General features: G+C 39.7%; 1 protein-coding gene across 3 annotated transcripts in view; it reads right to left on the bottom strand.

The window, feature by feature from the left end:
- Nucleotides 1-24,857, bottom strand: part of bora (bora aurora kinase A activator) — a 32,708-nt gene that overhangs the window by 4,689 nt on the left and 3,162 nt on the right. The window contains exons 2-12 of one of the 3 annotated variants that reach the window (XM_068034286.1): nt 21,749-21,976; nt 21,014-21,120; nt 18,735-18,780; nt 14,107-14,188; nt 12,926-12,994; nt 12,055-12,111; nt 8,122-8,351; nt 4,862-5,015; nt 3,616-4,175; nt 3,245-3,391; nt 271-463 (exon numbers count right to left, since the gene is read on the bottom strand). In XM_068034286.1, coding sequence (XP_067890387.1) covers nt 271-463; nt 3,245-3,391; nt 3,616-4,175; nt 4,862-5,015; nt 8,122-8,351; nt 12,055-12,111; nt 12,926-12,994; nt 14,107-14,188; nt 18,735-18,780; nt 21,014-21,120; nt 21,749-21,934 — 1,831 coding nt within the window. In that variant the 5' untranslated portion in view covers nt 21,935-21,976. The remainder of the gene's footprint in view (nt 1-270; nt 464-3,244; nt 3,392-3,615; nt 4,176-4,861; nt 5,016-8,121; nt 8,352-12,054; nt 12,112-12,925; nt 12,995-14,106; nt 14,189-18,734; nt 18,781-21,013; nt 21,121-21,748; nt 21,977-24,857) is intronic. The other 2 variants (XM_068034287.1, XM_068034288.1) reach the window with 2 other exon arrangements.

The following is a 24,857-nucleotide window of genomic DNA, read 5'->3' as shown; positions in this document are numbered from 1 at the left end:
GCAAGCAATTCCAAACTTTGAGATCATAACCTGTGAGCTCATCCGCAAAGGAGTGACATGGCCATGTGTAATGAAGCTGATTAGCCAGTGTTTGTGGAGGTGACAAGAAGCACAACTTTCCTAAATGCAGACTCAAGTGTACATTCTCCCTAGTTGCTAGATAACAGCCTGCTTTAACAGGTCATTAATAACTATACTCCAGCACTTGGTAATTTCACATTCTCTCTACAGATTAAAGCTATCAAGAGGCCTTCCATCAAGAAGCCATACCATTCTTTTTAAATACTCTGTTCAGTGTTTGTTCATGGGGATGTTTCCAAGCATTCAGGTAGCAGATGTTCTGGCTTAGTACCACATCATGTGTTGAACGCAGCCTACTGATATAAAAAGGCTTATTTAAATTAGCAGCCGAGTTCATTCCCAATACTTCTTTATTCTCCTTACACTCCGAACAAAGGAAATCCTGGAATTAGAGAAATGAACATGATTTTTCCCAAAAGTCAATTCTGATTTGAAACAAAAGTTCTTTTGATAAAATAGATAAGTTAATAATTTGCATATAATACATCAGCCTTCATAGGTTACGTAGTATTTACAGCACAGAAACATGTCATTCAACCCAACAGGTCCATGTTTATGCTCCACACTAGCCTCCTCCCATCCTTCGGTTAACCCCATCTACATATCCTTCTGTTCCTTTCTCTCTCATGTACCTATCCAGCTTTCCCTTAAATGCTATTCGCCTTAACTCCTCCTTGTGGTAGTGAATTCCACATTTTAACGACTTTCTGGTTAAAGAAATTTTTTCTGAATTCCCTCTTGGGTTTATTAGCGACTATCTTATATTTATCATCCCTAGTTCTGGTCTCCCCCGCAAATAGAAACATGTTTTCCACGTCTACTTTATCAAAAAACCTCCATCAGGTCACATCTCAGACTCCCCTTTTCTGGATAAAAAAATGAGTCCCAGCCTGTTCAATCTTTCACAATAGGCATAACCTATCAGTTCTGATATCGTTCTAGTAAACTTTTGTTGTATCTTCTCCAGTTCCACTAAAGCCTATTGATAATATGAAGATCAGAATGTTTTGCAGTACTCCAAGTGCAGTCTGACCAAGATTTAAAATAACTTCTCTGCTTTTTAGTTCTGTTTTTCTAGAATTGAACCCTAGTCCTTTGTTTGCTTTTTAAAATGGCTTTATTAATCCCTGTCACAACATTAGCAGTTTGGGTATCTGAACCCCCAGATCCCTTTTCCTCTACTTCATTTAAGGCACTTATTTTCAAGCAGTATTTGGACTCCTTATTCCTCCTATTAAAGTGTACCACCTCACACTTGCCTACATTGATGCTCATTTTCCAATTACATGCCCATTCTGCAGGTCTATTAATTTCTTCCTGTATTTTTTGCTGTCCTCCTTTGTATTAACTATACCCCCAACATTTTGCTGTCATCCGCTACTTTAGAAATTGTAATTCCAATTCCCGAGTCCAAATTATTTATGTAAATATACACTGAGAAGAAATAAGCTCCCATAGATGCATCATACTAAATGATCTTGCTTGGTAGGGTTGGCTTCATTCATCAAACAAACATTCAAGCACATAAGAAACTGGCCTCCTTTTATGTATTCCTTAGGAACCAATACTTGGCACAAAAGGTGTTAGCTTATAGAATTTGCTTTTCCCATTCCTTATAAAAGTCATGTGCCATGCCTATATTTTGACACAAACGTGAACCACTAACTACTTGGTATTCCTCGAATCCTAGATGATTTAACATTCAGCAGGATCTATGGGAATAACTGTGTGGGATGATGGTGATCAGAGAATGTTCTCATCAGAATGTAAGCATGCAAAGTAAGCAATATATATTTTTTCATTCCATATTTTCAACACATGTAATAGCATGCCAAAGCAATACAATTTAGAAGGGCAACCCGCAAAATACATTTTTGTCATCTATCAAGTCAGCTCTGCCAAACTCCCTGTGGAGTCAATTAGTGTTTTTTTTAGCAACACGAGTTGCTCCATGTGGTAGCACTGCAAAATGCTATCAATCTGCACCCGATTGAGGGATGTTCCGGAAGCAGCTGTAAAATGAGTGAAATGATCTTTACTTTGCGTTTTGGGCCACTAAATGAAGACAATGTGAAATGCACTTTACCCAGTTAGCTATTCTATGTTTAGACACTGGTTTATCATTGAGGTTTTCCACTATAGTAAACAAGAAACTGTTAGGGACTTGAAAATTTATTGATGTACAATATTAGATTTCTGCCAGTGTCAATACAATAATTAAATGTTCCAATTCTGGCTAATGAGGTGGCCAACAAAACTGTCCCACAAGTCCAAAGGAACACTGGGCTAGAACACCAAACAAAATATAGTCAACTGAATGCACTACAACACTGGCTGACAGATTGAAATACTGTCCCTCGCCCACCCCAATGACACATTTGAGATGATCAAACTTCTCTTAAAGGTAAAAAGAATAGTCAAAGAATTTGAGAATGGAATTCAAAGTTTATTCTCACAATATTCTCTACAATCACAGTAAAGTATAGAACTTGGCCTCAGCTCCACTCTCCTGCCTGTTCCCCAATCCTCGACTCCCCTATAGTTCAAAAATCTGTCTATCTCAGCCTTAAACATATTCAATGACTCGGTGACGATGTGGAATTTCTTCCAATCAACAAATTTGACATTTAACAAATACAAAATTGCTCTTTCAGGGCAATAATTATGAACTTAATATGCCAGTTAAAACCTAGTTACACCTCATTCAACAAGGGTTTTTTTTTTACAGCAGAACAGTGGAAATTCTCACCAGTTCACTGATTTCTAATTGTATTCTGGGGCAGAACCTCGAGAAGTATATAATATATATATATAAAATACATTTAAATATATAACAATTTTTATGCAGGAAAATATAATTGCAGGGCAATGGGGATACAGCAGGGGAATGGGACGGACTAGACTGCTCTACAGACAGCTGGCTTGGCCTCAATGGGCCGAACGGCCTCTTCTGTGCCATAATGACTAACTGTAAATACCTTCACTTTAATTTGTTACCATTATTTTACCTTAATAATAAAAAAAGTTAATCATAAAATATATTTTGGCATGCATAATCTGTATAGTGCTATGTCTATATATTAATTTCAATTCCATCTCTAAGCAAACTGTTTGATCATATGCATTAGTTTTATTTTTTTTTAAAAAGACACAGTAACATTACCTTAGATTTTAGATCAAGCTTATTTGGAGGTAAAGTTCCAACTAGAGTCTGCAGTTCCAAATGCTCTTTACCAAGCTGGCTGTCTGTTCCAATAGCATCCATTATGTTACTCACAGAAGTGGTTTGTGTATTATATCCACTATCAGCCTATTAATTAAAAAAGTCAATACATATAACAGAAAAGGCATGGCATGTACATTAACACTCACTGAAAATTCAGTACTATAGACATTTTTACAACGCACACCTAACCATATTATTCTCCACGTATAATTCAGTCAAAAATCACAGAACAAAACTATTTTTATTGATTTCTTCAGAATCAATAGGAGTGATAGTTTAATTATAACTGCTCAAAACATTATCCTTACCTGCATACTAATGCTCTCAGAAGGAATAGCACTGCTTTCTGCTAGAGGCGACATGTACATGCGAGGGCTATCCACATTAAATGTAATTCCAGTCATTGAGCTAGTCATTGGAATACTAACATTGGTCCCGGTTTCTTTCACCCATGTGCTATCATCTCCTTCAGTTGTTCCTAGGTCTGCCATATCGACTGTATGGTCCTCATTCCCATCTTGAAGCACTATTATATTTTCATTGACTTCTGTGAGATTGAGTTGTGTAATACAATTTGTTTTATTTTCTGCTCCCAGATACAGAGAGGACACTTCTGCATCCATTTCAGGGTACAAGTTAGCTTGTGCTGGAGAATGGGTTCTCTCCTCATTTTTGTGTTCATGCAGAAGAGTTAATTTATGAGGAGAAGTGTGACAAAGAATACTGTGAAGCCTGGGATTCATAGGAGGGAATATTTTAATAGGCGAACATCCTTCTATAAAAGGAGATTCTGTACAGTGGTCAACAATCCCATCTAAGATTGCTGCAGAAGGAGCAACAGGAGATATGAAAGTAAAGTCCTTTTCTTCTGCATAAAGGGAAAAAAAAACATGAGTTATGCAAAGAATAGACTTTTCCAAATAAGCAGTTATCAGAATATTCATAGTGAATATTGAAGGAAAATTTGAGACTCTATTCATGCTATTTCGAAAAGATAATTGGAAGAAAAGTATTTCTCAAATCATAATGGAGCATTACTGAGATGTAGCAAATTCAAACAATATTTAAAGAATGTACAGTCAGCTACGCATTTTAAATTTCCAAACTATGCTTCCATTGATTAAAATTTGTGCTGGGAGCAGAGTCATGACAGTTTACCCCATAACTTTTCTTCTAAATAAGCAATCAAGGACACAAAAAAAACTATTCTAGAGCTACAGTTTGAATGGACGAATGCCTTAATAATGAATGTGAAGGCATGAGCTTTTCAGGGGTTTTACCAGTCTATTTTAGGAATCTGGCTTCCTTCACGCCAGATTAACTAGTGTTATTATAACTAATGTTATAAATAAGCACAGCGCTGCAAGATCCTTAGAGCAGGACCACCTCCAGGTATAACAAATAACATTATCACTTGGTTATCCTTGTGTGGGAGGAGAGGGGAAATAATATTCAAGAGCAAATTTTAAATTTCAAATTCTCCATTTAAAATGCTTGCTTGTAATAGAAGTAGTGACTACCACTGTTAAGTTCTGAACAATATTCGGTTCAAACCTGAAACTGGTATTTTGTCAAACTGAAGTCCAATCGGAGACAAAGGTGGTGACACAGGATTAGCAGAAGACTTCTCTGGAATCGTGGGGCTTGTCAGACTCCCTAAACTGCATGCTCTTCCGGCATCTTGGATGGGACTTGATGAAAATTGCCCCTAAAATTAAAAATGTAACAATTAAAACATAGAAACATAGAAAATAGGAGCAGGAGTAGGCCATTCGGCCCTATGGGCCTGCTCCGCCGTTCAAAAAAGATCATGGTTGATCGCCTAATGCAGAACCCTGCTCCCGCTTTCTCCCCATATCCCTTGATCCCTTCGGCATTAAGAAATACATCTATCTCCTTCTTGAATATAGTTAATGACTTGGACTCCACTGCCTTCTGCGGTAGAGAATTCCACAGGTTCACCACCCTCTGAGTGAAGATATTTCTCCTCATCTTGGTTCTAAATGGCACACCCCGTATCCTGAGACTGTGACCCCTGGTTCTGGATTCCCCAGCCATCGGGAACATCCTCCCTGCATCTAGCCTGTCTACTCCTGTTAGAATTTTATAGGTTTCCGAGATCCCTTCTCATTCTTCTAAACTCTAGTGAATATAGGCCTAGTCGACCCAATCTCTCCTCATACGTCAATCCTGCCATCCCAGGAATCAGCCGAGTAAATCATCTTTGCACTCCCTCCATGGCAAGAACATCCTTCCTCAGATAAGGAGACCTAAACTGCACACAATACTCCAGATTTGGTGTCACCAAGGCCCTGTATATTTGCAGTAAGACATCCTTGCTCCTGCACTCAAATCCTCTTGGAATGAAGGCCAACATACCATTCGCCCTCCTAACTGCTTGCTGCACCTGAATGCTTGCTTTCAGCGACTGGTGTACAAGGACAACCAGGTCTCGTTGCACGTCCCCCTTTCCCAATCAATCACCATTCAGATAATAATCTGCCTTTCTGTTTTTACAACCAAAATGGATAACCTCACATTTATCCACATTATACTGCATCTGCCATGCATTTGCCCACTCACCCAACTTGTCCAAATCATGTTGGAGCCTCTTTGCATCCTCCTCACAGCTCACATTCCTCCCCAGCTTTGTGTCATCTGCAAACTTGGAAATGTTACATTTAGTTCCCTCACCCAAGTCATTAATATATATTGTGAATAGCTGGGGCCCCAAGCACTGATCCCTGCGGTATCCCACTAGCCTGCCACCTGGAAAAAGACCCGTTTATTACTACTCTCTGTTTCCTGTCTGTCAATCAATCAATCCTCAATCCATGCCTGTATATTACCCCCAATCCCGTGTGCTTTAATTTTGCACACTAACCTCTTATGTGGGACCTTATCAAAAGCCTTCTGAAAATCCAAATAGACCATATCCACTGGTTCTCACTTATCTATTCTACTAGTTACATTCTCAAAAAACTCCAGTAGCTTTGTTAAGCATGATTTGCCTTTCGTAAACCCATGCTGATTTTGTCCAATACCGTTCATGCTTTCCAGGTGTTCCATCACATCCTTTATAATACTCTAGCATTACTGTATTGTGTGGCATGCAATCATTTCTTGGTATAATGTGTTTTTTTTAGGAATACTAGAGTAATGAAACAAATGAAACCACATGATGGGTATGTTGCTCTAGTTACTGTTCTAAATGGACCAGACTACACAGTCAATTAAATCTAAAAATATTGAAAACTCAGTTAGTAATCAAACAAGTTTGATAGAAGTTTCTCACGAGCACAGTTGACTAATTTTATTAAACTATTGAAACAAACACAAGATACCTCAACCTTTAAAAAAAATTTTGCATTCAGAGTAAGTTAATTTCATACAACATCTTTCCTTTCTACCACCGTTCCCCTCCCCGCCCCCCCAAAAAAATTTAAGATTGAATATTGAAAATATTTTCTGAATTCCAGCCGTTTACTGAGGGACCTCTCATGAATTAGTCTTCAATCCAGAAGTAATTTTCAGTGCAGTAATACCGTGCAGTGTGAATTTATTTTTTAACTAAACAGAATTGTACTGGAAAAATACATTAACTTTTCATTATATAAAACACCTTAGACTGGTTTCCCTCCCATCCCAACTCCAAAAATCTCCTGTCATGTCTTGCTACAATAAAAGATACCAAATAGATGGAAGCACACAATAATTCATTAATCAAATTGAGACTTGGAGTTGGTGAAAACAGTGAAGCTCAGCTTGTCATCAAAAATCAGGAAAGTGAATTTAGTTTTGGCATCATAGCACCAAGTTGTCTGTTTTTTTTTTCATAAATTAGTTTTTTCTAAAAAAACAATTCTGCAGCCACCATCAGCTAATAATGCAACAATGGCACAGAGCAACATTTTTGCCCCCATGCAGTGAATCGTAAAAGAAAATCCTCCATTGATGGACTTTTATTTTAAAATATGTGGAGGCAGTGGCGTACTGGTAATGTCACTGGACCAGTAATCCAGATACCTAGGCTAATGCTCTGGGGACATGGGTTCGTATCCCACGACAGCAGATGGTGAAATTTGAATTCAATTCATAAATCTGGAATTAAAAGCTAGTCTAGTGGTGAAACCATTGTCGATTGTTGTAAAAACCCATCTGGTTCACTAATGTCCTTTAGGGAAGGAAACCTGTTGTCCTTACCTGGTCTGGCCTACATGTGACCCCACAGCAATGTGGTTGACTCTGAAATGCCTTCAATGGGCAATTAAGGATGGGCAATAAATGCTGGCCTGGCGAGTGATGCCCACATCCCATGAATGAATGAATAAAAAAAAAATTAAGCAGCATCCTTCAACTGATTACAGAATACAGTGAATTCAATAAAGCTAGTTAATGGCATCCATATTTTCAAGAGTTTAACTACAATAAATCCATATATCAGAATTTCTCACTTTTACGGCCCCGTCAATAAACAAATATAAAAACAAGATTCATCGCCTGAGTGACGAAGAGGCAGGCAACATGCTGCCAATGGCTTTGCCAATGCTGCTTTATAACTGGCTGGTGAGCAGAACTTTTGAAAGTTTACTTATTTCACTTCTTTATTGTGGTGAAACACTTAGCTGTGTTACTGGAAGTCAATGGACAGAGACCGAAATCGGGAACGGTTTATGGAGGACTGGAGGCATAAAGCCACATCTTACCCAACTACAGAACAGTACATTGGAACCGCACATTCTGCAATCTCTTTGCCCTTATAATCCACTGTATGGGTCCCAAAAATGATATTCGAAGTTTTATACAGAGCTTACCGAACTAGGAGTTTTTGCGGGGCTCTTGCATCGAAATGGAGAAGACTGCATTAAACTTAGATTTCCGTGGGATTGAATAGGGCCAGGACATGGACTTTGCTCTGGCGAAGGAAGGGACGAGTTATCAGAGTAACTTCTTTCACCATCTATAAATAATTTCCTTCGAAGTGAAGATGCACTCAAGCTTTCATGGGACTGATCAGCAGAGTCTTCCAACTTATAATGTTCACCTGAACACAGAAATAAACTTGATTGCAATAAATGTAAAATTTGAGGCACAATTAAAGGAGAAGAAAAAGTGCCTGTGGCAGAGGTATTATTTTTCAACACCATGGAGACAATCAAATAGGGCTTCTCTCTCTTGGCTGCTCCAGTGTCATCAACTACAGGAAGCTCCAGTACTAACAACATAGCTAAAATTTCTGATGGATTGGGAATTACTCTGGAGCTGCTCTATCCTGGGAAACAACATTACAGGCAGGAAATTTGCTGCCCTAGGAGAATTTCCTGATTGGCAGGCTCAGAAGCAGCCCCTGTTTTTTTGAAATGGAGCAACATAGAAGAGGAGACCTTACTCATGGTTCCCATGACACCAAAAATGTTATTTAAAAAGCAAAATCCAAGTTATTCGGTACACAAAGCATTCCCCCCAATACTTTATTGCCCTTTAAGTAATGGTTAGAAGGGCAAATCAGACAATCAGGTACAAAAATTAGTGATTTCCATTCACGGCCCTCCTAAATTTTCAGTTATTAATTTCAATGACCAGAAACTTAAATTGGTTACACTGATTTCTGCATCTAGCTATCATTGAGTGAGGTCTCACATCTGGAATACTAGCTAGCAAAATTTATGCCAATTTTCAGAATATATAATCTGTTTGAGCTCAATCATGTTGCAGTCTTTGGACCGTGAAAATTGGTTTTAGTTGGTTCAAGCCGTTGTGGCCCAGGATAGAAATTTTCCATTATTAAACTAGTTTTTAAAATTTGCAATGAATGAAAACCTTTTTATCACTGATAGTCATAGTTAGCATCTACAGTATCATTTATCAAAAATTTTGTAAGTATTCTGCCCAAAATACCATTATTAATAACAGAAGTTCTGCTTCAAATATCTTAAAGTTTATTGGTAATACAAAGTTGTTCAGAAGTTATGCATTCCATGAACTAGACATTTAGTATTATGACAGATGAATGGCAAGTGCCTTTCTTCAAAATAAAGGCAAGGAAGTGCATATCATGTTAATGGCAAATATTTCTGAGATTCCCTCAATTTGTACAGTCCAAAAGGATTTAGGTGTACCAGTGCAAAATGCATTAAATTCAGCAACGCTATGTGACCAAAAATGTCAAGGCAAAACTACTATAATGTGCAAGTAGATCCATAAAAGGTACTATTACATGGAGATAATACTGAATCAACAAAGCACTGGGGAGCATTGAGCCCAATTTTGATTTTACAATGCTTACGACTCACTGTAAGCAGAACACTTTTGTTTAAAAGAGCAATAGATTGTTAGTATCTAAAAAGACATCACGTCCAGCGTGATGCCACTACCAAACGCATCTTCCCCTCCACTCCCAGCATTCCGAAGGGATCCTTCCCTCTGCGACACCCTGGTCCACTCCTCCATTAGCCCCAACACCTCATCCCCTTCATATACAATCGCAGGAGGTGTAATACCTGCCCCTTTACCTCCTCTCTCCTCACGATCCAAGGCCCCAAAAACTCTTTTCAGGTGAAGCAGCGATTTACTTGTACTTCTTTCAATTTAGTATACTGTATTTGCTGCTCACAATGTGGTCTCCTCTACATTGGGGAGACCAAACATAGATTGGGTGACCGCTTTGCGGAACACCTCCACTTCCTGTCACTTGCCATTTCAACACATCCCCCTGCTCCTATGCCCACATCTCTGTCCTGGGCATGCTGCAGTGTTCCAGTGAACATCAACACAAGCTCGAGGAACAGCACCTCATTTACCGATTAGGCACACTACAGCCTACTGGACTGAACATTGAGTTCAATAATTTCAGAGCATGACTGCCTGCCCTTCCCCCCCTTTTTTTATTTTATTGTAGTTTGTTTCATCATTCAATTTTTTTTTTACCATGTACCTGCCCACTATTTTTTTTCATGTTTGTGCTTTTGGCTAGGGCTTTCATTATTCTGTCATTTAACACCCTCTCTGCACTAACGCTTTGTTTTTCACTACACCATTAACACACTCTTTGCCTTTGCCCATGACCTCCTTGTCAGCTATTCTGTGACCCTCTGTCCTATCAACACCTTCCCTTTGTTCTCTTTTGCCCCACTCCCACTTTATCTGCTTAAAACCTATTACATTTCCAACCTTTGCCAGTTCTGATGCAAGGTCACAGACCTGAAACATTAACTCTGCTTCTCTCTCCACAGATGTGGCCAGACCTGCTGAGTATTTCCAGCACTTTTTGTTTTTATTACTAAGGGAGATTAATCTGATCATGAGGTAACCAAGACAGAGGATACATATCTTAAAGTTGTAAACTAAACTGGCAGTATGAACGTGATGTAATGGATTGTCCTAATTAAGGCAAGAGAAATGGATGCACTAATTTTAAGTCAAGTCAAGGTACAAATATAAATTGTTTACCAGTAGAAGGAACTGCAAGTTTGTGAACAGCTCCTAGTAGCTGCTGTTTAGCTAGTGAGCATTTGTCAAATGAACAACTAGTGTTTATCCTCCTGGGGAATGGGATGGTCTTTGGGATTTAGATGGCTCCAAGGTGGCAAACTTGATAAAGCAAGCTTGGAACCAAGTCAACTGTGGCAGTCTCAGTAATACAATACCTAAGCCAAGCAAGTCTAGGATTATTCAAAAGTACTGTTGATGATTGACCAGCCAGCCAAACTCACAAATGGATCCCAGAGGGGTAAAACTGCCACTTGAACTGGGGATCTTGCATCCAGCTCCAGGAAACTCTTCAACCCAATGCCCCTAACTAGACAAACAGGTGACAGTTTACCAGTGCTCTGTGTTAGTATACTCTGTATTTGGATGGTTCAACTCCAGCAATACTCTGTTGCATACTAGGAATCTACAAATCTTCTTCCTTACCAACCAGCATCTAAATTCTCTGCACTAAGGTAATTGGGAGAACCCCTATGGGAAGAGTGTGCACACTCCCTAAATTGGGCAACCAGAAACTCTGGTTATTTGTGTTTCTCAGCAGCTTGATTTGGAGATTTAAGAACATAATGAGGGGTTTCTATGTGACAAACACTCAACTAGCCAAAATAAAAACCCTCCTTGATTCATTAAAAGCAAGGAGATAAAAGCAAGTGGGCAATTGCAGAAATTAACAACAGTCTTAAGTCTCAAGCCAAAATGATATTAAATGAGTCTAAGCAGGTCCTATAAATGAGGGATGTCCAAATATTTGCCTTTGTGGGTCACATGTCTTTGTACTGTGGAGCCTCAGGGCAGGATATAACACTTAAATTCATGTTCCCATTAATTAGCATATATTTGAAGTTCTAATTTACAACTTGTCCACCAATGAAACAATCATGTGAAAGATAGCCTTTTCCAAATCACCAGCCCAAAAAATTCAAACTGGAAAAAACAAAAAATAAATACAAGTTTAAATAGGACTGAGCTGCCTAGGCGTCAAAAGCCAGAGTTCGTGGCCTCCGCAGCTACTTTTAGCCTTAAGATCATAGATCAATACCCCTACTGTAAATGGATCTAAGTGACAAGGTGACCCAGATAGGATGAATGCATTTTTCTTTTCCAGATTGTCCTATCCCCCACCCAGTCTCCACTTTCTTTTGAAAAAGAGAGAATGGCACATGCCACTCCGAAATGCAATGTTTTGTACCACACATGCTCAATATTTTGTCCGTTTCAATTATAACATTCAAACAACACATTAATGCTTTATACATTACCTATTATTTTTTCTAGATCAAAGTCCACAGGTAGTGACAGCAAAGTCTGACAAGCTGCTGCAAAAAAATAGAATTTTAATTATTGAATAAATCTCCTTAAACTACTTATTCATACTTATACTAACAAATGTTTTATCTGCATTACATATTTGATATGTTTAACAGCTAGCAAAAGCTCTGATCATATTTTTTCAATCTTCTTTAGGTATGTAATTGTGCCAGCAGACTAAAGTATTGTCACAATATAGCCTCCATTTAAGGCGGAGAAACTGGGTAACTATAGACCAGTTAGTCGAATATCATTTGCAGGAAAATTCTTAGCACCTATAATTTGAGAACCAATTGGTGAGCATTATATTGTAGCTGAATGTCCAAATGTTTCTGGGGAAATATTAGTAAAGACAATATATGGGCCAAAAAAATGAAGCACAAAGATAAATAGGCAGGTTTAATTTCTTACAATTTCACTTCATCATATACTGTACAAGTAATAGTTAGCACTGAATTACAAATTGCAATTTTCCTATAAAAACAAAATATGGCATATTTAGTTATGTGTTCCCCTTGCATGCAAAATGTATGCCAGTATGAAGCAGCTACTTAATTGTTCATCGCATTAAAATTAGTGAGAAAGTAAAGTTATGAGAGACATAGGGCACAAGTGTTTCACTTTTGGAATATGTTGTCTTATGGTTATGTTGCTTTGTAAATTGTCTGTTATGTGATTTAAATTGATTTTAAATCCAAAGAACAAATGAATTCTTAGTTCAGACGGGCACTTGTTCTGGACACAAGTAGAACAAATAATTCACTAAATTGCAATCAACAGAATGACAGAACTCCACGAGGCTATTACATGACAACTACTAACCATTATGCATCCCAGGCAATACAACAGATTTTTTTGATATAACTGATGAATCCCTATCCCAGGAAGAACCTGAAAGGAAGGGAAATTAAAGAAATGCAATTGCTTTAGATGCATTACATATTCCATTAAGGCTCTAGACAAAATCACGATTTTTTAAAAAAAAAGATAAATCTCATCTAAAGAAGCTGAGTGCACCAGAATACATATGTGAGAACCAACAGCAACTGGAATATTGGAAAAGGTAGCAGCCAACAGGAAAACAAAAATACACAGCATAAACTGGGGGTACTCAGCACAAATATAGACAAACAGGAATTCTCCACGCTGTCGCCCACCAACCCACCCCCTTATCCTAATTTCATTGAACATATCAAGCTTACAATGGGATACAGCTCGGAGCACCAGCAGTACCAGTATCAGAGCCTGACCCAGGCATCACTGTGTAGTGACTAGGGATGGGAGCTGTGGGTACTTTTGCCTCCATTTCCTACACTTTGGACCCTTAGCAAACCTGGGATTTTGCTGGTCTCAGCTATTAGATTTCCTCGGGAATTATCAGGCAAAATAGCAACTTACTCAGGAAACTTTGGTCCAATTCATAAGAAAATTTTATGTTGGAGTTGAAGTCCAAATTATTGATTTAATAAAAAAAATGTGAATTTTAAATTATATAAACAATTGCTGTTGCAACGAAATAGATAAACTAAGAATGAACACTGTTTAAACTCTGAAATTACATCTTCAAATTGTATTGAGGCAAATACTGCTACACAGCTCTAACTTGGCGTGCTGAATCAAACTGCGCTATCTAGCATTTACATTTTAATTTCCCAAACATTTTTAAATCTTGCATATCCAACTCCACCCACTAAACAAATCCCTCACTTTTGTGTTTAACATCTTATTTTAGGTATCTCGCATGCCAAGAAGATATTTAATTTATTACATAATTAGTGATTTTGTCAGAACCTAATATATTGAGCCAAAAGTAAATGGCATGCAAACAACTGATTGAGAAGTGTAAGCTGTGGTCTTAGGTATGTATAATGGCTCTATTCACATCCTCATCTATGAGCCAACAGCTGTCATAGTCTACTTTGTGAAGAAGGCCCATTTGTGAGAATTTTGTTCTTTACATAAAATTAAAAACACTAAAACGCAGCTATTTTCAAAGAACTCACATTTGGCTCGATGGGACTGTGCAATTGGTTTCCCCTCAGCTTGAGTCCAGGGAGAAGGGACAATGAGACTATTCAAGAAAAACTAAAAGTAAAAAAGTCAGTTAAAACAGAATATTAGGATACATTACATGCTGAAATCTCAAACTCGAGGTGAATATTCAAGCAATATTACAACATGGTACTGCTTAAAATTATAATTTTAGGGTTTTACCGGGTATTCCTCTCATGAGCTGTGCTAAAGGCCACTCCTGTAAGTAAGCCCTTACTCCAACAAAATGAGGTGTGATATTATCCACACAATGTCTGATATAGCAATATTGCTCAGCGATAAACAAAAATCATTATTGCGATTAGCTATCAGATAGCATAAAAACACGGAGACCATGTGACTTAGGCTATAAATCCCAAATCATGTTTATTCAAAAAAAAAGCAGAAAGTTTATATGGCAAACCAATCCATTATACAACTTTTAATGTCCATCTCCTCAGGTAATAAACTAATAAAAGCTGCAAAACTTCACAAACTCTGCTAATGATACTGAACCATGCACTAGTGATGCCACCTATGCATGAGGTTTGTCTATTCACAGTGAAGTCTTCATGAATCCATCTCTATGCTGTCTACAGTGTCATAATACAAAGTTAGCAGAAACTAGCCACATATCTCTCAATTGCTACCCTGAGACACAATCCAGTGGGAGTTCTCTCATTGACATGACTGGCTTACTAGTGTTCAAAGCAATCGATTAAGAATGACAATCAACCATGAACAAAAAATAGAATGGTACCCATCTAGCATTTGTGCAAAACAAAGCGAAGAGTGATAGCCCAGTCATTACAAGTGACAATATAGTTATGAAACATCCTGCCATAGATCTAAAGTAATCAAATTAGCACTTTATGAAGGATGTCAAAGGCTTAGGAGTGCAGAAGAAATTTACTGGAATGGTACTAAAGATGTGGGACTTCAGTTCTGTGGAAAGACTGGAAAAGCTGGTACTGTTCTTAGAGCGGAGAAGGTCAAAAGGAGATTTGATACAGGTGTTTAAAATCATGAGGGATTTTGATACAGTAAATAAGGAGAAATTGTTTCCAGTGGCAAGAAGGTTCATTAACCAGAGGATACATGATTTAGGGTGACTGGCAACAAACCAGAAGTGATATCAGATTTTTGTTTTACAACTCGGGTTGTTGTGACCTAGAATACACTGTCTGAAAGGGTGGTGGAAACTGATTCAATAATAACTTTCAAAAGGGAATTGGATAAATACTGCAAGGGAAAACATTTGTAGAGCTACGGGGGAAACAGCAGGATAGTTAGACAGTTCTACCAAAGGCACGATTGGCCGAATGGCTTCCTTCTGTTCTGTACCATTCTATGAAACAATTTAAAAAGTTGACATTATTGAATAATTCAATCAGTTAAAAAATTGTTGAAAATTCAAATTGTGCCCTGGTTATTTAGATCTGCAAAATTGAATTACAACCTTTTAATATTCTACCAGGTTATCTATATTTGCCCTGCATTACTAAACTTAAGAAAAAAAATCGATCTGTGACCAAGATCAATTGTACATGGATGGATGAATTGTATTATAAAACAAGTGCCATGACTTAAACAATACATACCTGTACACATATAGATGTATACACCTCTGAGCTGTGTAGAAACCACTCACTTGAGAAGAAGGTCTTTACTAATTGTCAGTGGTACTGACCACCAGCATGAACCGAGGCACCAAAAATGACAAAGCCACGCCCTGCCCAGTCAACCTTGCAAAGTCCTCCTCACTAATATCTGGGGACTTGTGCCAAACTTGGGACTAGTCAAGCAACAGCCCAACATGACCAAATCAACCTTACAGCCATTACCCAGACTCCTCCATCACCATTTCTGGGTATGGCTTGTCCCACCAGCAGGACACACTCATCAGATGGCAGCAGTGGTATATACAGTCAGGAGAGAATGGCCCTAGGAATCCTCAACATTGACTCAAGACTCCATGAAGTCTCACGGCATCAGGCCAAACATGGGCAAGGAAATCTGATTACTTTCCCCAGCTGATGACTCACTGCTCCTCCATGCTGAACATGACTTGGAAGAAGCAGAGGGTAGCAAAGGCACAGAATGTACTCTGGGTGGGGTAATTCAATGTCCATCACTTAAAGTAGCTTGGTAGCACCACAACTGACCGGGCGAGCCATGTCCTGAAGGATATATCTGCCAGACCGTGCTTGCGGCAAGTGGAGAGAAAGCCAAGAGGGAAAAACCTACTTGACCTCGTCCTGACCAATCTACCTGTCACAGATGCATCTGTCCATGGCAGTATTGGTAGGGGTGACCACCAATAGTCCTTGTGGAGACAAAGTCCTGTCTTCACATGGAGGATACCCTCCACCGTGTTGTGTGGCACTACCACTGCACTAAATGGGATAGATTCAGACACATCTAGCATTGCAAAACTGAGCATCTTTGAGGCACTGTGGGCCATCAGGAGCAGCAGAATTGTTTTCAATCACAATCTGTAATCTCTTGGTCTGGCATATCCCTCATTCCACCATTACCATCAAGCCAGAGGATCAACCCTGGTTCAATAAGGAGCGCAGGAAATCATGCCAGACTCAGCACCAGACAAACCTAAAAATGAGCTGCCAACCTGGTGAAGCTACAACACAGGACTACATGCATACTAAACAGCAGAAGCAATAGATAGAGCAAAGCAACGGATCAAATCAAAGCTCTGCAGTCCTGCCACATCAGTCCTGAATGGTATTGGGCAACTAAACAATTAACCACAGAAGGAGGCTCCACAAACATCCCCATCCTCAATAGTGAGAGCCCAGTCCATCAGTGCAAAAGACAAGGCTGAAACATTCACAACTATCTTCAGCCAGAAGTGCCAAATGGATGATCTATCTCAGCCTTCTCCTGAGGACTGCACCATTACAGAAGCCGGTCTTCAGCCAATTCAATACAGTCCAGGCGATATCAAGAAAGGACTGAAGGCACTGGATATAGCAAAGGTATGGGCTCTGACAACATCTCAGCTGTAGTACTGAAGACTTGTGTTTCAGAACTAGCTGCACTCCGAGCCAAGCTCTTCCAGTACAACTACAACACTGGCATCTACCTGAAATTATGGAAAATTGCCCTAATATGTCCTGTGCACAAAAAGCTGGACAAATCCAATACGGCCAACTATCTCCCCATCAGTTACTCTCAATCCTCAGCAAAGTGATGAAAGGTGTTGTCAACAGTGCTATCAAGCAGCATTTTCTCAGAAACAACCTGCTCACTGAAGTTCAGTTTTGGTTCCACCAGGGCCACTCATTTCCAGACTTCCTTATAGCCTTGGTCCAAACATACAAGAGCTGAACTCTAGAGGTGAGGTGAGAGTGACTGACCTTGACATCAAGGCAGTATTTGACTGAGTGTGGCATGAAGGAGCCCCAGCAAAATTGAAATCAATGGAAATCAGGGAGAAAACCCTCCAGTGGTTGGAGTAATACCTTGTACAAAGGAAGATGGCTGTGGTTGTTGGAGGTCAATCATCTCAGTCCCAGGACATCACTGCATGAGTTCCTCAGGGTAGTGTCCTAGGCCGAACCATCTTCAGCTGCTTCATCAATGACCTTCCCTCCATCATAAGATCAGAGGTGGCTATGTTCACTGATGACTGCACAATGTTCAGTTCCATTTGCAACTTCTCAGATACTGAAGCAGTCCATGTCTGCATGCAGGAAGATCTAGACAACATTCAGGCTTGGGCTGATAAGTAGCAAGTAACAGTTGTGCTACACAAGTGCCAGGCAATAACATCTCTACTAAGAGAATCTAACCATCTTCCCTTGATGTTTAGTGGCATTACCATTGCTGAATGCCCACCATCAACAACCTAGGTCGCAGTGGTGTTGGTGGTCACCATTGACCAGAAACCTAATTGGACCAACCATATAAACTACAAGAGACGGTCAGAGGCTGGGAATTCTATGGAGAATATCTCACCTCCTGATTCCCCAAAGCCTGTCCACCATCTACAAGGCACAATTCAGGAGTATGATAGAACGCTCTCCACTTGCCTGGTTGAGTGCAGCTCCAACAACACTAAAGAGGCTTGACACCATTCAGGACAAAGCAGCCAACTTGATCGGCACCCAATCCACAACCTTAAATACTCACTCCCTCCACCATCTGCACACTGTGGCAGCAGTGTGTACCATCTACAAGATGCACTGCAGGAACTCGCCAAGGCTCCTTCAGCAGCACCTTCCACCACAACCTCTATCATTTAGGACAAGGACAGCAGATGCATGGGAACACCATCACCTGAAGTTCCCCTCTAATCCACACACCATCCTGACTTGAACTATATCGCTATTCCTTCACTGAAGCTGGATCAAAATTCTGGAACTCCCTAATAGCACCTACACCATATGGACTACAGCGGTTCAAGAAAGCGGCTCACCACCAACTTCTCAAGAGCAATTAGGGGTGAGCAACAAAAGATGGCCTTGCCAGTGACACTCACATCCCAAGAACAAATTAAAAAGAAACACTAGCTAGCAGGGTTTTACATAAAATTAATGTCACACTGAAACATTTTCATTAGTTTGGTCAAAGCACTTACCTCCTCAATGGCTTTTTGTTTCCTTGCCTCAATATCATTATCTAATCTAAAAGCATAAAAAAATTTTTTTTAAAGTAGTATTACCATCGCAAGTCTGCTGTCTTTGAAACTAACCCCTAACACAATACAAAGAAAAATAACCTTGTTCCACTGGTAATTTAACTTTTTAATTTTTTTTAACCCACATTTTTGAATTACAAGAGACATTGTTTTGCTCATTACTGTAGCTTACTACTTAAAATAGAATCAGACAACATTGTGATTAGAAGTTTTGGCCCTCAACTAATGCAGATAATGAACAATCAAGACTGCATGGTTTATACCTGTGTAGGCCACATTCGAAAGTATCCACACTTTAAATACTTGTCTCCTGAGCAAAATAAATATTGGAAACAACAGTATATTGGTATCAGTAAACTATAATGTGGGATTTAAACCTAAAGCTCAAAACAGGCATCAGTCAAATGAAGTCTAATCCACAATATAATCCTCTCGTGCAAGAAAATGCAATGCTATGAAGAAAATATCATGGGTGGCTTACTGAACTAATTGAGGACATACTACTAAGAAAAAAAGCAGAGCTAAGATTATCAAATCATTCTGAATTGAAATTAAGCGAGAAAACGTCTCCAGAGCAAAAGGGCCTCACAAGTTCGCCCTTTTCTTTATTCTTTCATGGGATGTGGGCATCGCTGGCTAGACCAGCATTTATTGCCCATACCTAATTGCCCTCGAGAAGATAGTGGTGAGCTGTCTTCTTGAACCGTGGCAGTCCATATGTGGTGTAGATACATCCACAATGCTGTTAAGAAGGGAATTCCAGGTTTTTGACCCACTGACAGTGAAGGAACGGTGATATAGTTCCAAGTCAGGATGGCGTGTGGCTTGGAGGGAAACTTGCAGGTGGTGGTGTTGCCATGCATCTGCTGCTCTTGTCCTTCTAGGTGGTAGAGGTTTCAGATTTAGAAGGTGCTGTCGAAAAAGTTGCTGCAGTGCATCTTGTAGATGGTACACACTGCTGCCACTGTGCGTCGGTGGTTTAGGGAGTGAATGTTGTAGGTAGATGAGGTGCCAAACAAGCGAGCTGCTTTGTCCTGGATGGTGTCAAGCTTCTTGAGTATTGTTGGAGCTACACTCATCCAGGCAAGTGGAAAATATTCCATCACACTCCTGACTGCTGGACAGGCTTTGGGGAGTCAGGAGGTGAGTTACTCGCTGCAGAATCCCTAGCCTCTGATCAGCTCTTGTAAACACAGTACCTGTATGGCTGGTACAGTTCAGGTTCTGGTCAATGGTACCCCCCAAGGATGTTGACAGTGGGAATTCAGCGATGGTAATGCCATTTCAAGTCATGGAGAGATGATTGGATTCTCTCTTGTTGAAGATGGTCATTGCCTGACACTTGTGTGACACAAATTTTACTTGCCACTTATCATTCCAAGCCTGAATGTTGTCTAGGTCTTTCTGCATATGGACATGGACTGCTTCAGTATCTGAGGAGTTGTGAATGGTGCTGAACATTGTGCAATCATCAGTGAACATCCCCACTTCTGACCTTATGATGGAGGGAAGGTCATTGATGAAGCAGCTGAAGAGAGTTTGGTTTAGGATACTACCCTGAGGAACTCAAGCAGTGATGTCCTGGGAATGAGATGACCGACCTCCAACAACCACAACCATCTTCCTTTGTGCTAGGTATGTCTTCAAACAGTGGAATTTTCCCCCCCGATTCCCACTGACTCCACATTTGCTAGGGCTCCTTGATGCCACACTCAGTCAAATGCTGCTCTGATGTCAAGGGCAGTCACTCTCATCTCACCTCTGGAGTTCAGCTCTTTTGTCTATGTTTGGACCAAGTCTGTAATGAGGTCAAGAGCTAAGTGGCCCTGGCAGAACCCAAACTGAGCGTCAGGGAGCAGGTTATTGTTGAGTAAGTGCTACTTGATGGCACTGTCGACATCTTCCATCACTTTGCTGATGGTCGAGAGTAGACTGATGGGGCGATAATTGGCCAGGTTGGATTTGTCCTGCTTTTTGTGGACAGGACATACTTGGGCAATTTTCCACATTGTCAGGTAGATGCCAGTGTTGTAGCTGTACTGGAACAGCTTGGCTAGTGGTGTCGCCAGTTCTGGAGCACAAGTACTCAGCACTACTGCCAGAATGTTGTCAGAGCCCGTTGCCTTTTCAGTATCCAGTGCCTTCAGCCCCTTGCTGAATGGCAAACAAAATTCTACTATATATGTAATTTAGATAGATAGTAGGATAAAACAGGTAACCTGGAGCAGTTCATGTATGCAGATTGCTGATGAACATCTTCTGGGTCAATTTCAATCGGATGCAAGATGGCAAGCTCTCCAATGGACCATCTGAATTTTCCAGGTGTCTAAGTAAGGAAAGTAATACATTTTCAAGCCATTTACCAAAAGTAAGAGATAATTTCCATTTATTTACTGTCCTCCAAGATCTCAGGACATCCCAAAGTGCCAATGAAGTTTTTTTTTTTTGAAGTGTAGTTACTGTTGGAATGCAAGAAATACAGCAACCAATTTGCACACAGGAAAGTCCCACTAACAGCAATGAAACAAATGACCGAAAGACAACACCTCTTACAGTACAGCACTCCTTCAGTACTGCACTGAAGTGCCAGCCGAGATTACGTGCTTACAGTTCTGGACTCAGCTGAACAATAAGCATTCCTTCTGCAATTTTCAAACTAACAATTTAAATCATCCCAAACTAGAGTAAATTTAAAAAAAATTTGACAGCCAGTGTAATCCTTGCATTGAAGCATTTCCTTTCCCTCTTACCCAACTATTTACAAATATCTTTAATTTACTACTGGCTAATCCAATCTGGAATGACTCTTTGAAATATAGTTGTCATATGGCATATACCCTTTCTTCAAAAACAATCAACTCAAATTACAGTACTGCTAATTAGTGTTATGCATTTAACCAAAAGTTTCATTAAAATACAATACTTTGTGCAACATAACAGAAAAGAATACCCACTTTGAAAAGTGTCAGTCTAACCTGTGAGTCAGGTGTTTTCACCAATCTGAAGACAGAAGGACTGGGTACCACTAGCTCATGCAATCTTGCATAATCACTGGGGCTCTCAAAAGGGTTTGAGACAGGTGGGCGCCCAGGTGTGTCTGGTGTTACACGTAACCTGGTCTCATTCTTCAAATCTCCCATTACTCTTTTATATAACACCTTTCCACTTCCAGTTGTTTTATCCTTGGGGAAACAAAACACCATGAAAAAGTAAACAATATATTTTTTTAAAATAATTTTTTTTTGCTTATGTCTCTTTGAAGCACTTTGGGACATTTTTCTACTTAAAAACACTATATAATGCACATTCTCGATAACATCTCTACTCCATTGCCATGTCATTATCACTGAATTAAAACTAGTGATAAGATAAAATTAGGATTTTCTTCAATGGAGCTCACATAACTATTTTTGACAAAGATCTTCAGTACATGTAGGCAAAGGAAAATTTCAACTAAAAGTGTTGCAAAAGAGGGAAGTAGTTATAAGTGGGTAAGCTTCATAGAAAACTTGGATAAAAGCTTGTAAGAGAACCTATGGAATTTCTGATTTATTTTTCCAAGAATCAATGTTTCTTTGCACACTTCAGTTGGATAAATGAAACAATTACTTGAATAAGTCTCCTCATATAGAGGATCAGTTCTTTACTATCCATCTGTTTAGGCTGATCCCTGTTTAATTTTAACCATATTTTCTATACATCTTTTGTTATTAATCCTTGAAGTACTACTTAGCCTAAGCAAGTTGTGCCAATTGCAATACACCAGTAACAGTATCATAGCACATCTGCTTACATGCCCTGTTTCTGTGGAGCCACGTTAACTAATTGAGGTTCTCTATATAATTCATTGAACTGTTGTCTCCATTGTCCAAGTAACATAACTTGCAGATCTGGATTTTTCATATACTCACAAGAATCAATTTCTAGCTGGGCAAACATATTGAGTGCAACATAGTTTATGCAGAAGGACAAGAAGCTGCACTTATGTTAAATCACCACTTTTTTTTGTTCTTTCATGAGATGTGAGCATCGCTAGTAAGGCCAGCATTTTATTGCCCTTGAAAAGGCTGTGATAGCCACTTTCTTGAACAGCTGCAGTCTGTGCATGGTGTAGGTACACCAACAGTGGTGTTAGGGAGTGAGTTCCAGGATTTTGACCCAGTGACAGTGAAGGAACGGCAATATAATTCCAAGTCAGGATAGTGTATGACTTGGAGGGGAACTTGCAGGTGGTGGTGTTCCCAAGCATCTGCTGCCCTTGTTCTTCTAAGTGTAGAGTTCGCAGGTTTGGAAGGTGCTGTTGAAGTAGCCTTGGTGAGTTGCTGCAGTGTATCTTGTAGATGATAGACACTGCTGCCACTGTGCACTGCTGGTAGAGGAAGCGAATGTTTAAGGTTGTGGATGAGGTGCCAATTAAGCGGGCTGCTTTGTTCTGGGTGGTGTCAAACTTCTTGTGTATGGTTAGAGCTGCACTCATCTGCCAAGTAGAGAATGTTCCATCACAGTCCTGACTGGTGCCTTGTAGATGGTGGACAGGCTTTGGGAGTCAGGTGGGTGAGTTACTTTTTGCAGAATTCCCAGCCTCTGACCTGCTTCTACACAGTATTTATGTGGCTGGTCCAGCTAAGTTTCTGGTCAGTGGTAACCCCCAGAGGCTGATGGTCGGGAGGTGGTGGCACAGTGGTAATGGACTAGTAATCCAGAGCCCAGGCTAATGCTCTGGGGACATGGGTTCGAATCCCACCATGACACATGGTGGAATGTGAATTCAATTAATATATCTGGGATTAACAAGCTAGACCATGAAATCATTGTTGATTGTTGTAAAAAGCCATCTGGTTCACTAATGTCCTTTAGGGAAGGAAATCTGCTGTCCTTACCTGGTCTGGCCTACGTGATTCCAGACTCTCAGTAATATGATTGACTTTTAAAATGCCCTTTGAAATGGCCTAACAAGCCACTCAGGTCAAGGGCAATTAGGGATGACCAATAAATGCTGGCCTAGCTAGCGACACCCACATCCCACAAACGAATACAAAAAAATTCAGCGATGGCAAGACTATTGAATGTCAAGGGGAGATGGTTATTGCCTGACACAAATGTTACATGCCACTTTTTAGCCAAAGCCTGAATGTTGTCCAGGTCTTGCTGCATGCAGCCATGGACTGCATCATTATCTGAGGAGTTGTGAATGGAACACTGTGTAATCATCAGTGAACATCCCCACTTCTGACCTTATGATGGAAAGTCATTGATGAAGCAGCTGAAGATGGTTGGGCTTAGGACACTGGCCTGAGGAACTCCTGCAGTGACGTCCTGGGGCTGAGATGATTGGTCTCCAACAATCACAACCATCTCCCTTTGTGCTAGATATTACTCCACTCAGTGGAGAGTTCCTCTCCAGCCCCGCCAATTCCCATTGACTTCAAATTTGCTAGGGGACCTTGACACCACACTCAGTCAAAGCTGGCTTGAAGTCAAGGGCAGCAACTGTTCACCTCTGCTCGTTCAGCTATTTGTCCATCTTTGGACCAAGTCTGTAATGAGGTCTACAACCAAGTGGCCCTGTCAGAACCGCATGCACGTCCAGAGGCACAGTATAAAATATGTATTGTACACAAATACACTAGCCAACTGCACTTAGATACAAATTAAATAAAGTACATTAAATCAAATAAACATTGTCCATACATTAGCACATGTAGCAAAAATGCAGAGAATTGCAGGTTATCGCTAAATATTTTAAATTATACTGATTATATTTTACCTCAGTCTCTCTCTATTTTAAATTATACTGATTACATTTTACCTCAGTCTCTCTCTCTCTCTCTCTCTCTCTCTATCTATTTTAAATTATACTGATTATATTTTACCTCAGTCTCTCTCTCTCTATTTTAAATTATACTGATTACATTTTACCTCAGTCTCTCTCTCTCTATTTTAAGTTATACTGATTATATTTTACCTCAGTCTCTCTCTCTCTATTTTAAGTTATACTGATTATATTTTACCTCTCTCTCTCTCTCTATTTTAAGTTATACTGATTATATTTTACCTCTCTCT

This window comes from Heterodontus francisci, chromosome 6 (genome assembly GCF_036365525.1).
Source record: "Heterodontus francisci isolate sHetFra1 chromosome 6, sHetFra1.hap1, whole genome shotgun sequence".
Taxonomy (NCBI): Eukaryota; Metazoa; Chordata; class Chondrichthyes; order Heterodontiformes; family Heterodontidae; genus Heterodontus; species Heterodontus francisci.
This window is presented reverse-complemented; position numbering and strand designations above follow the sequence as displayed.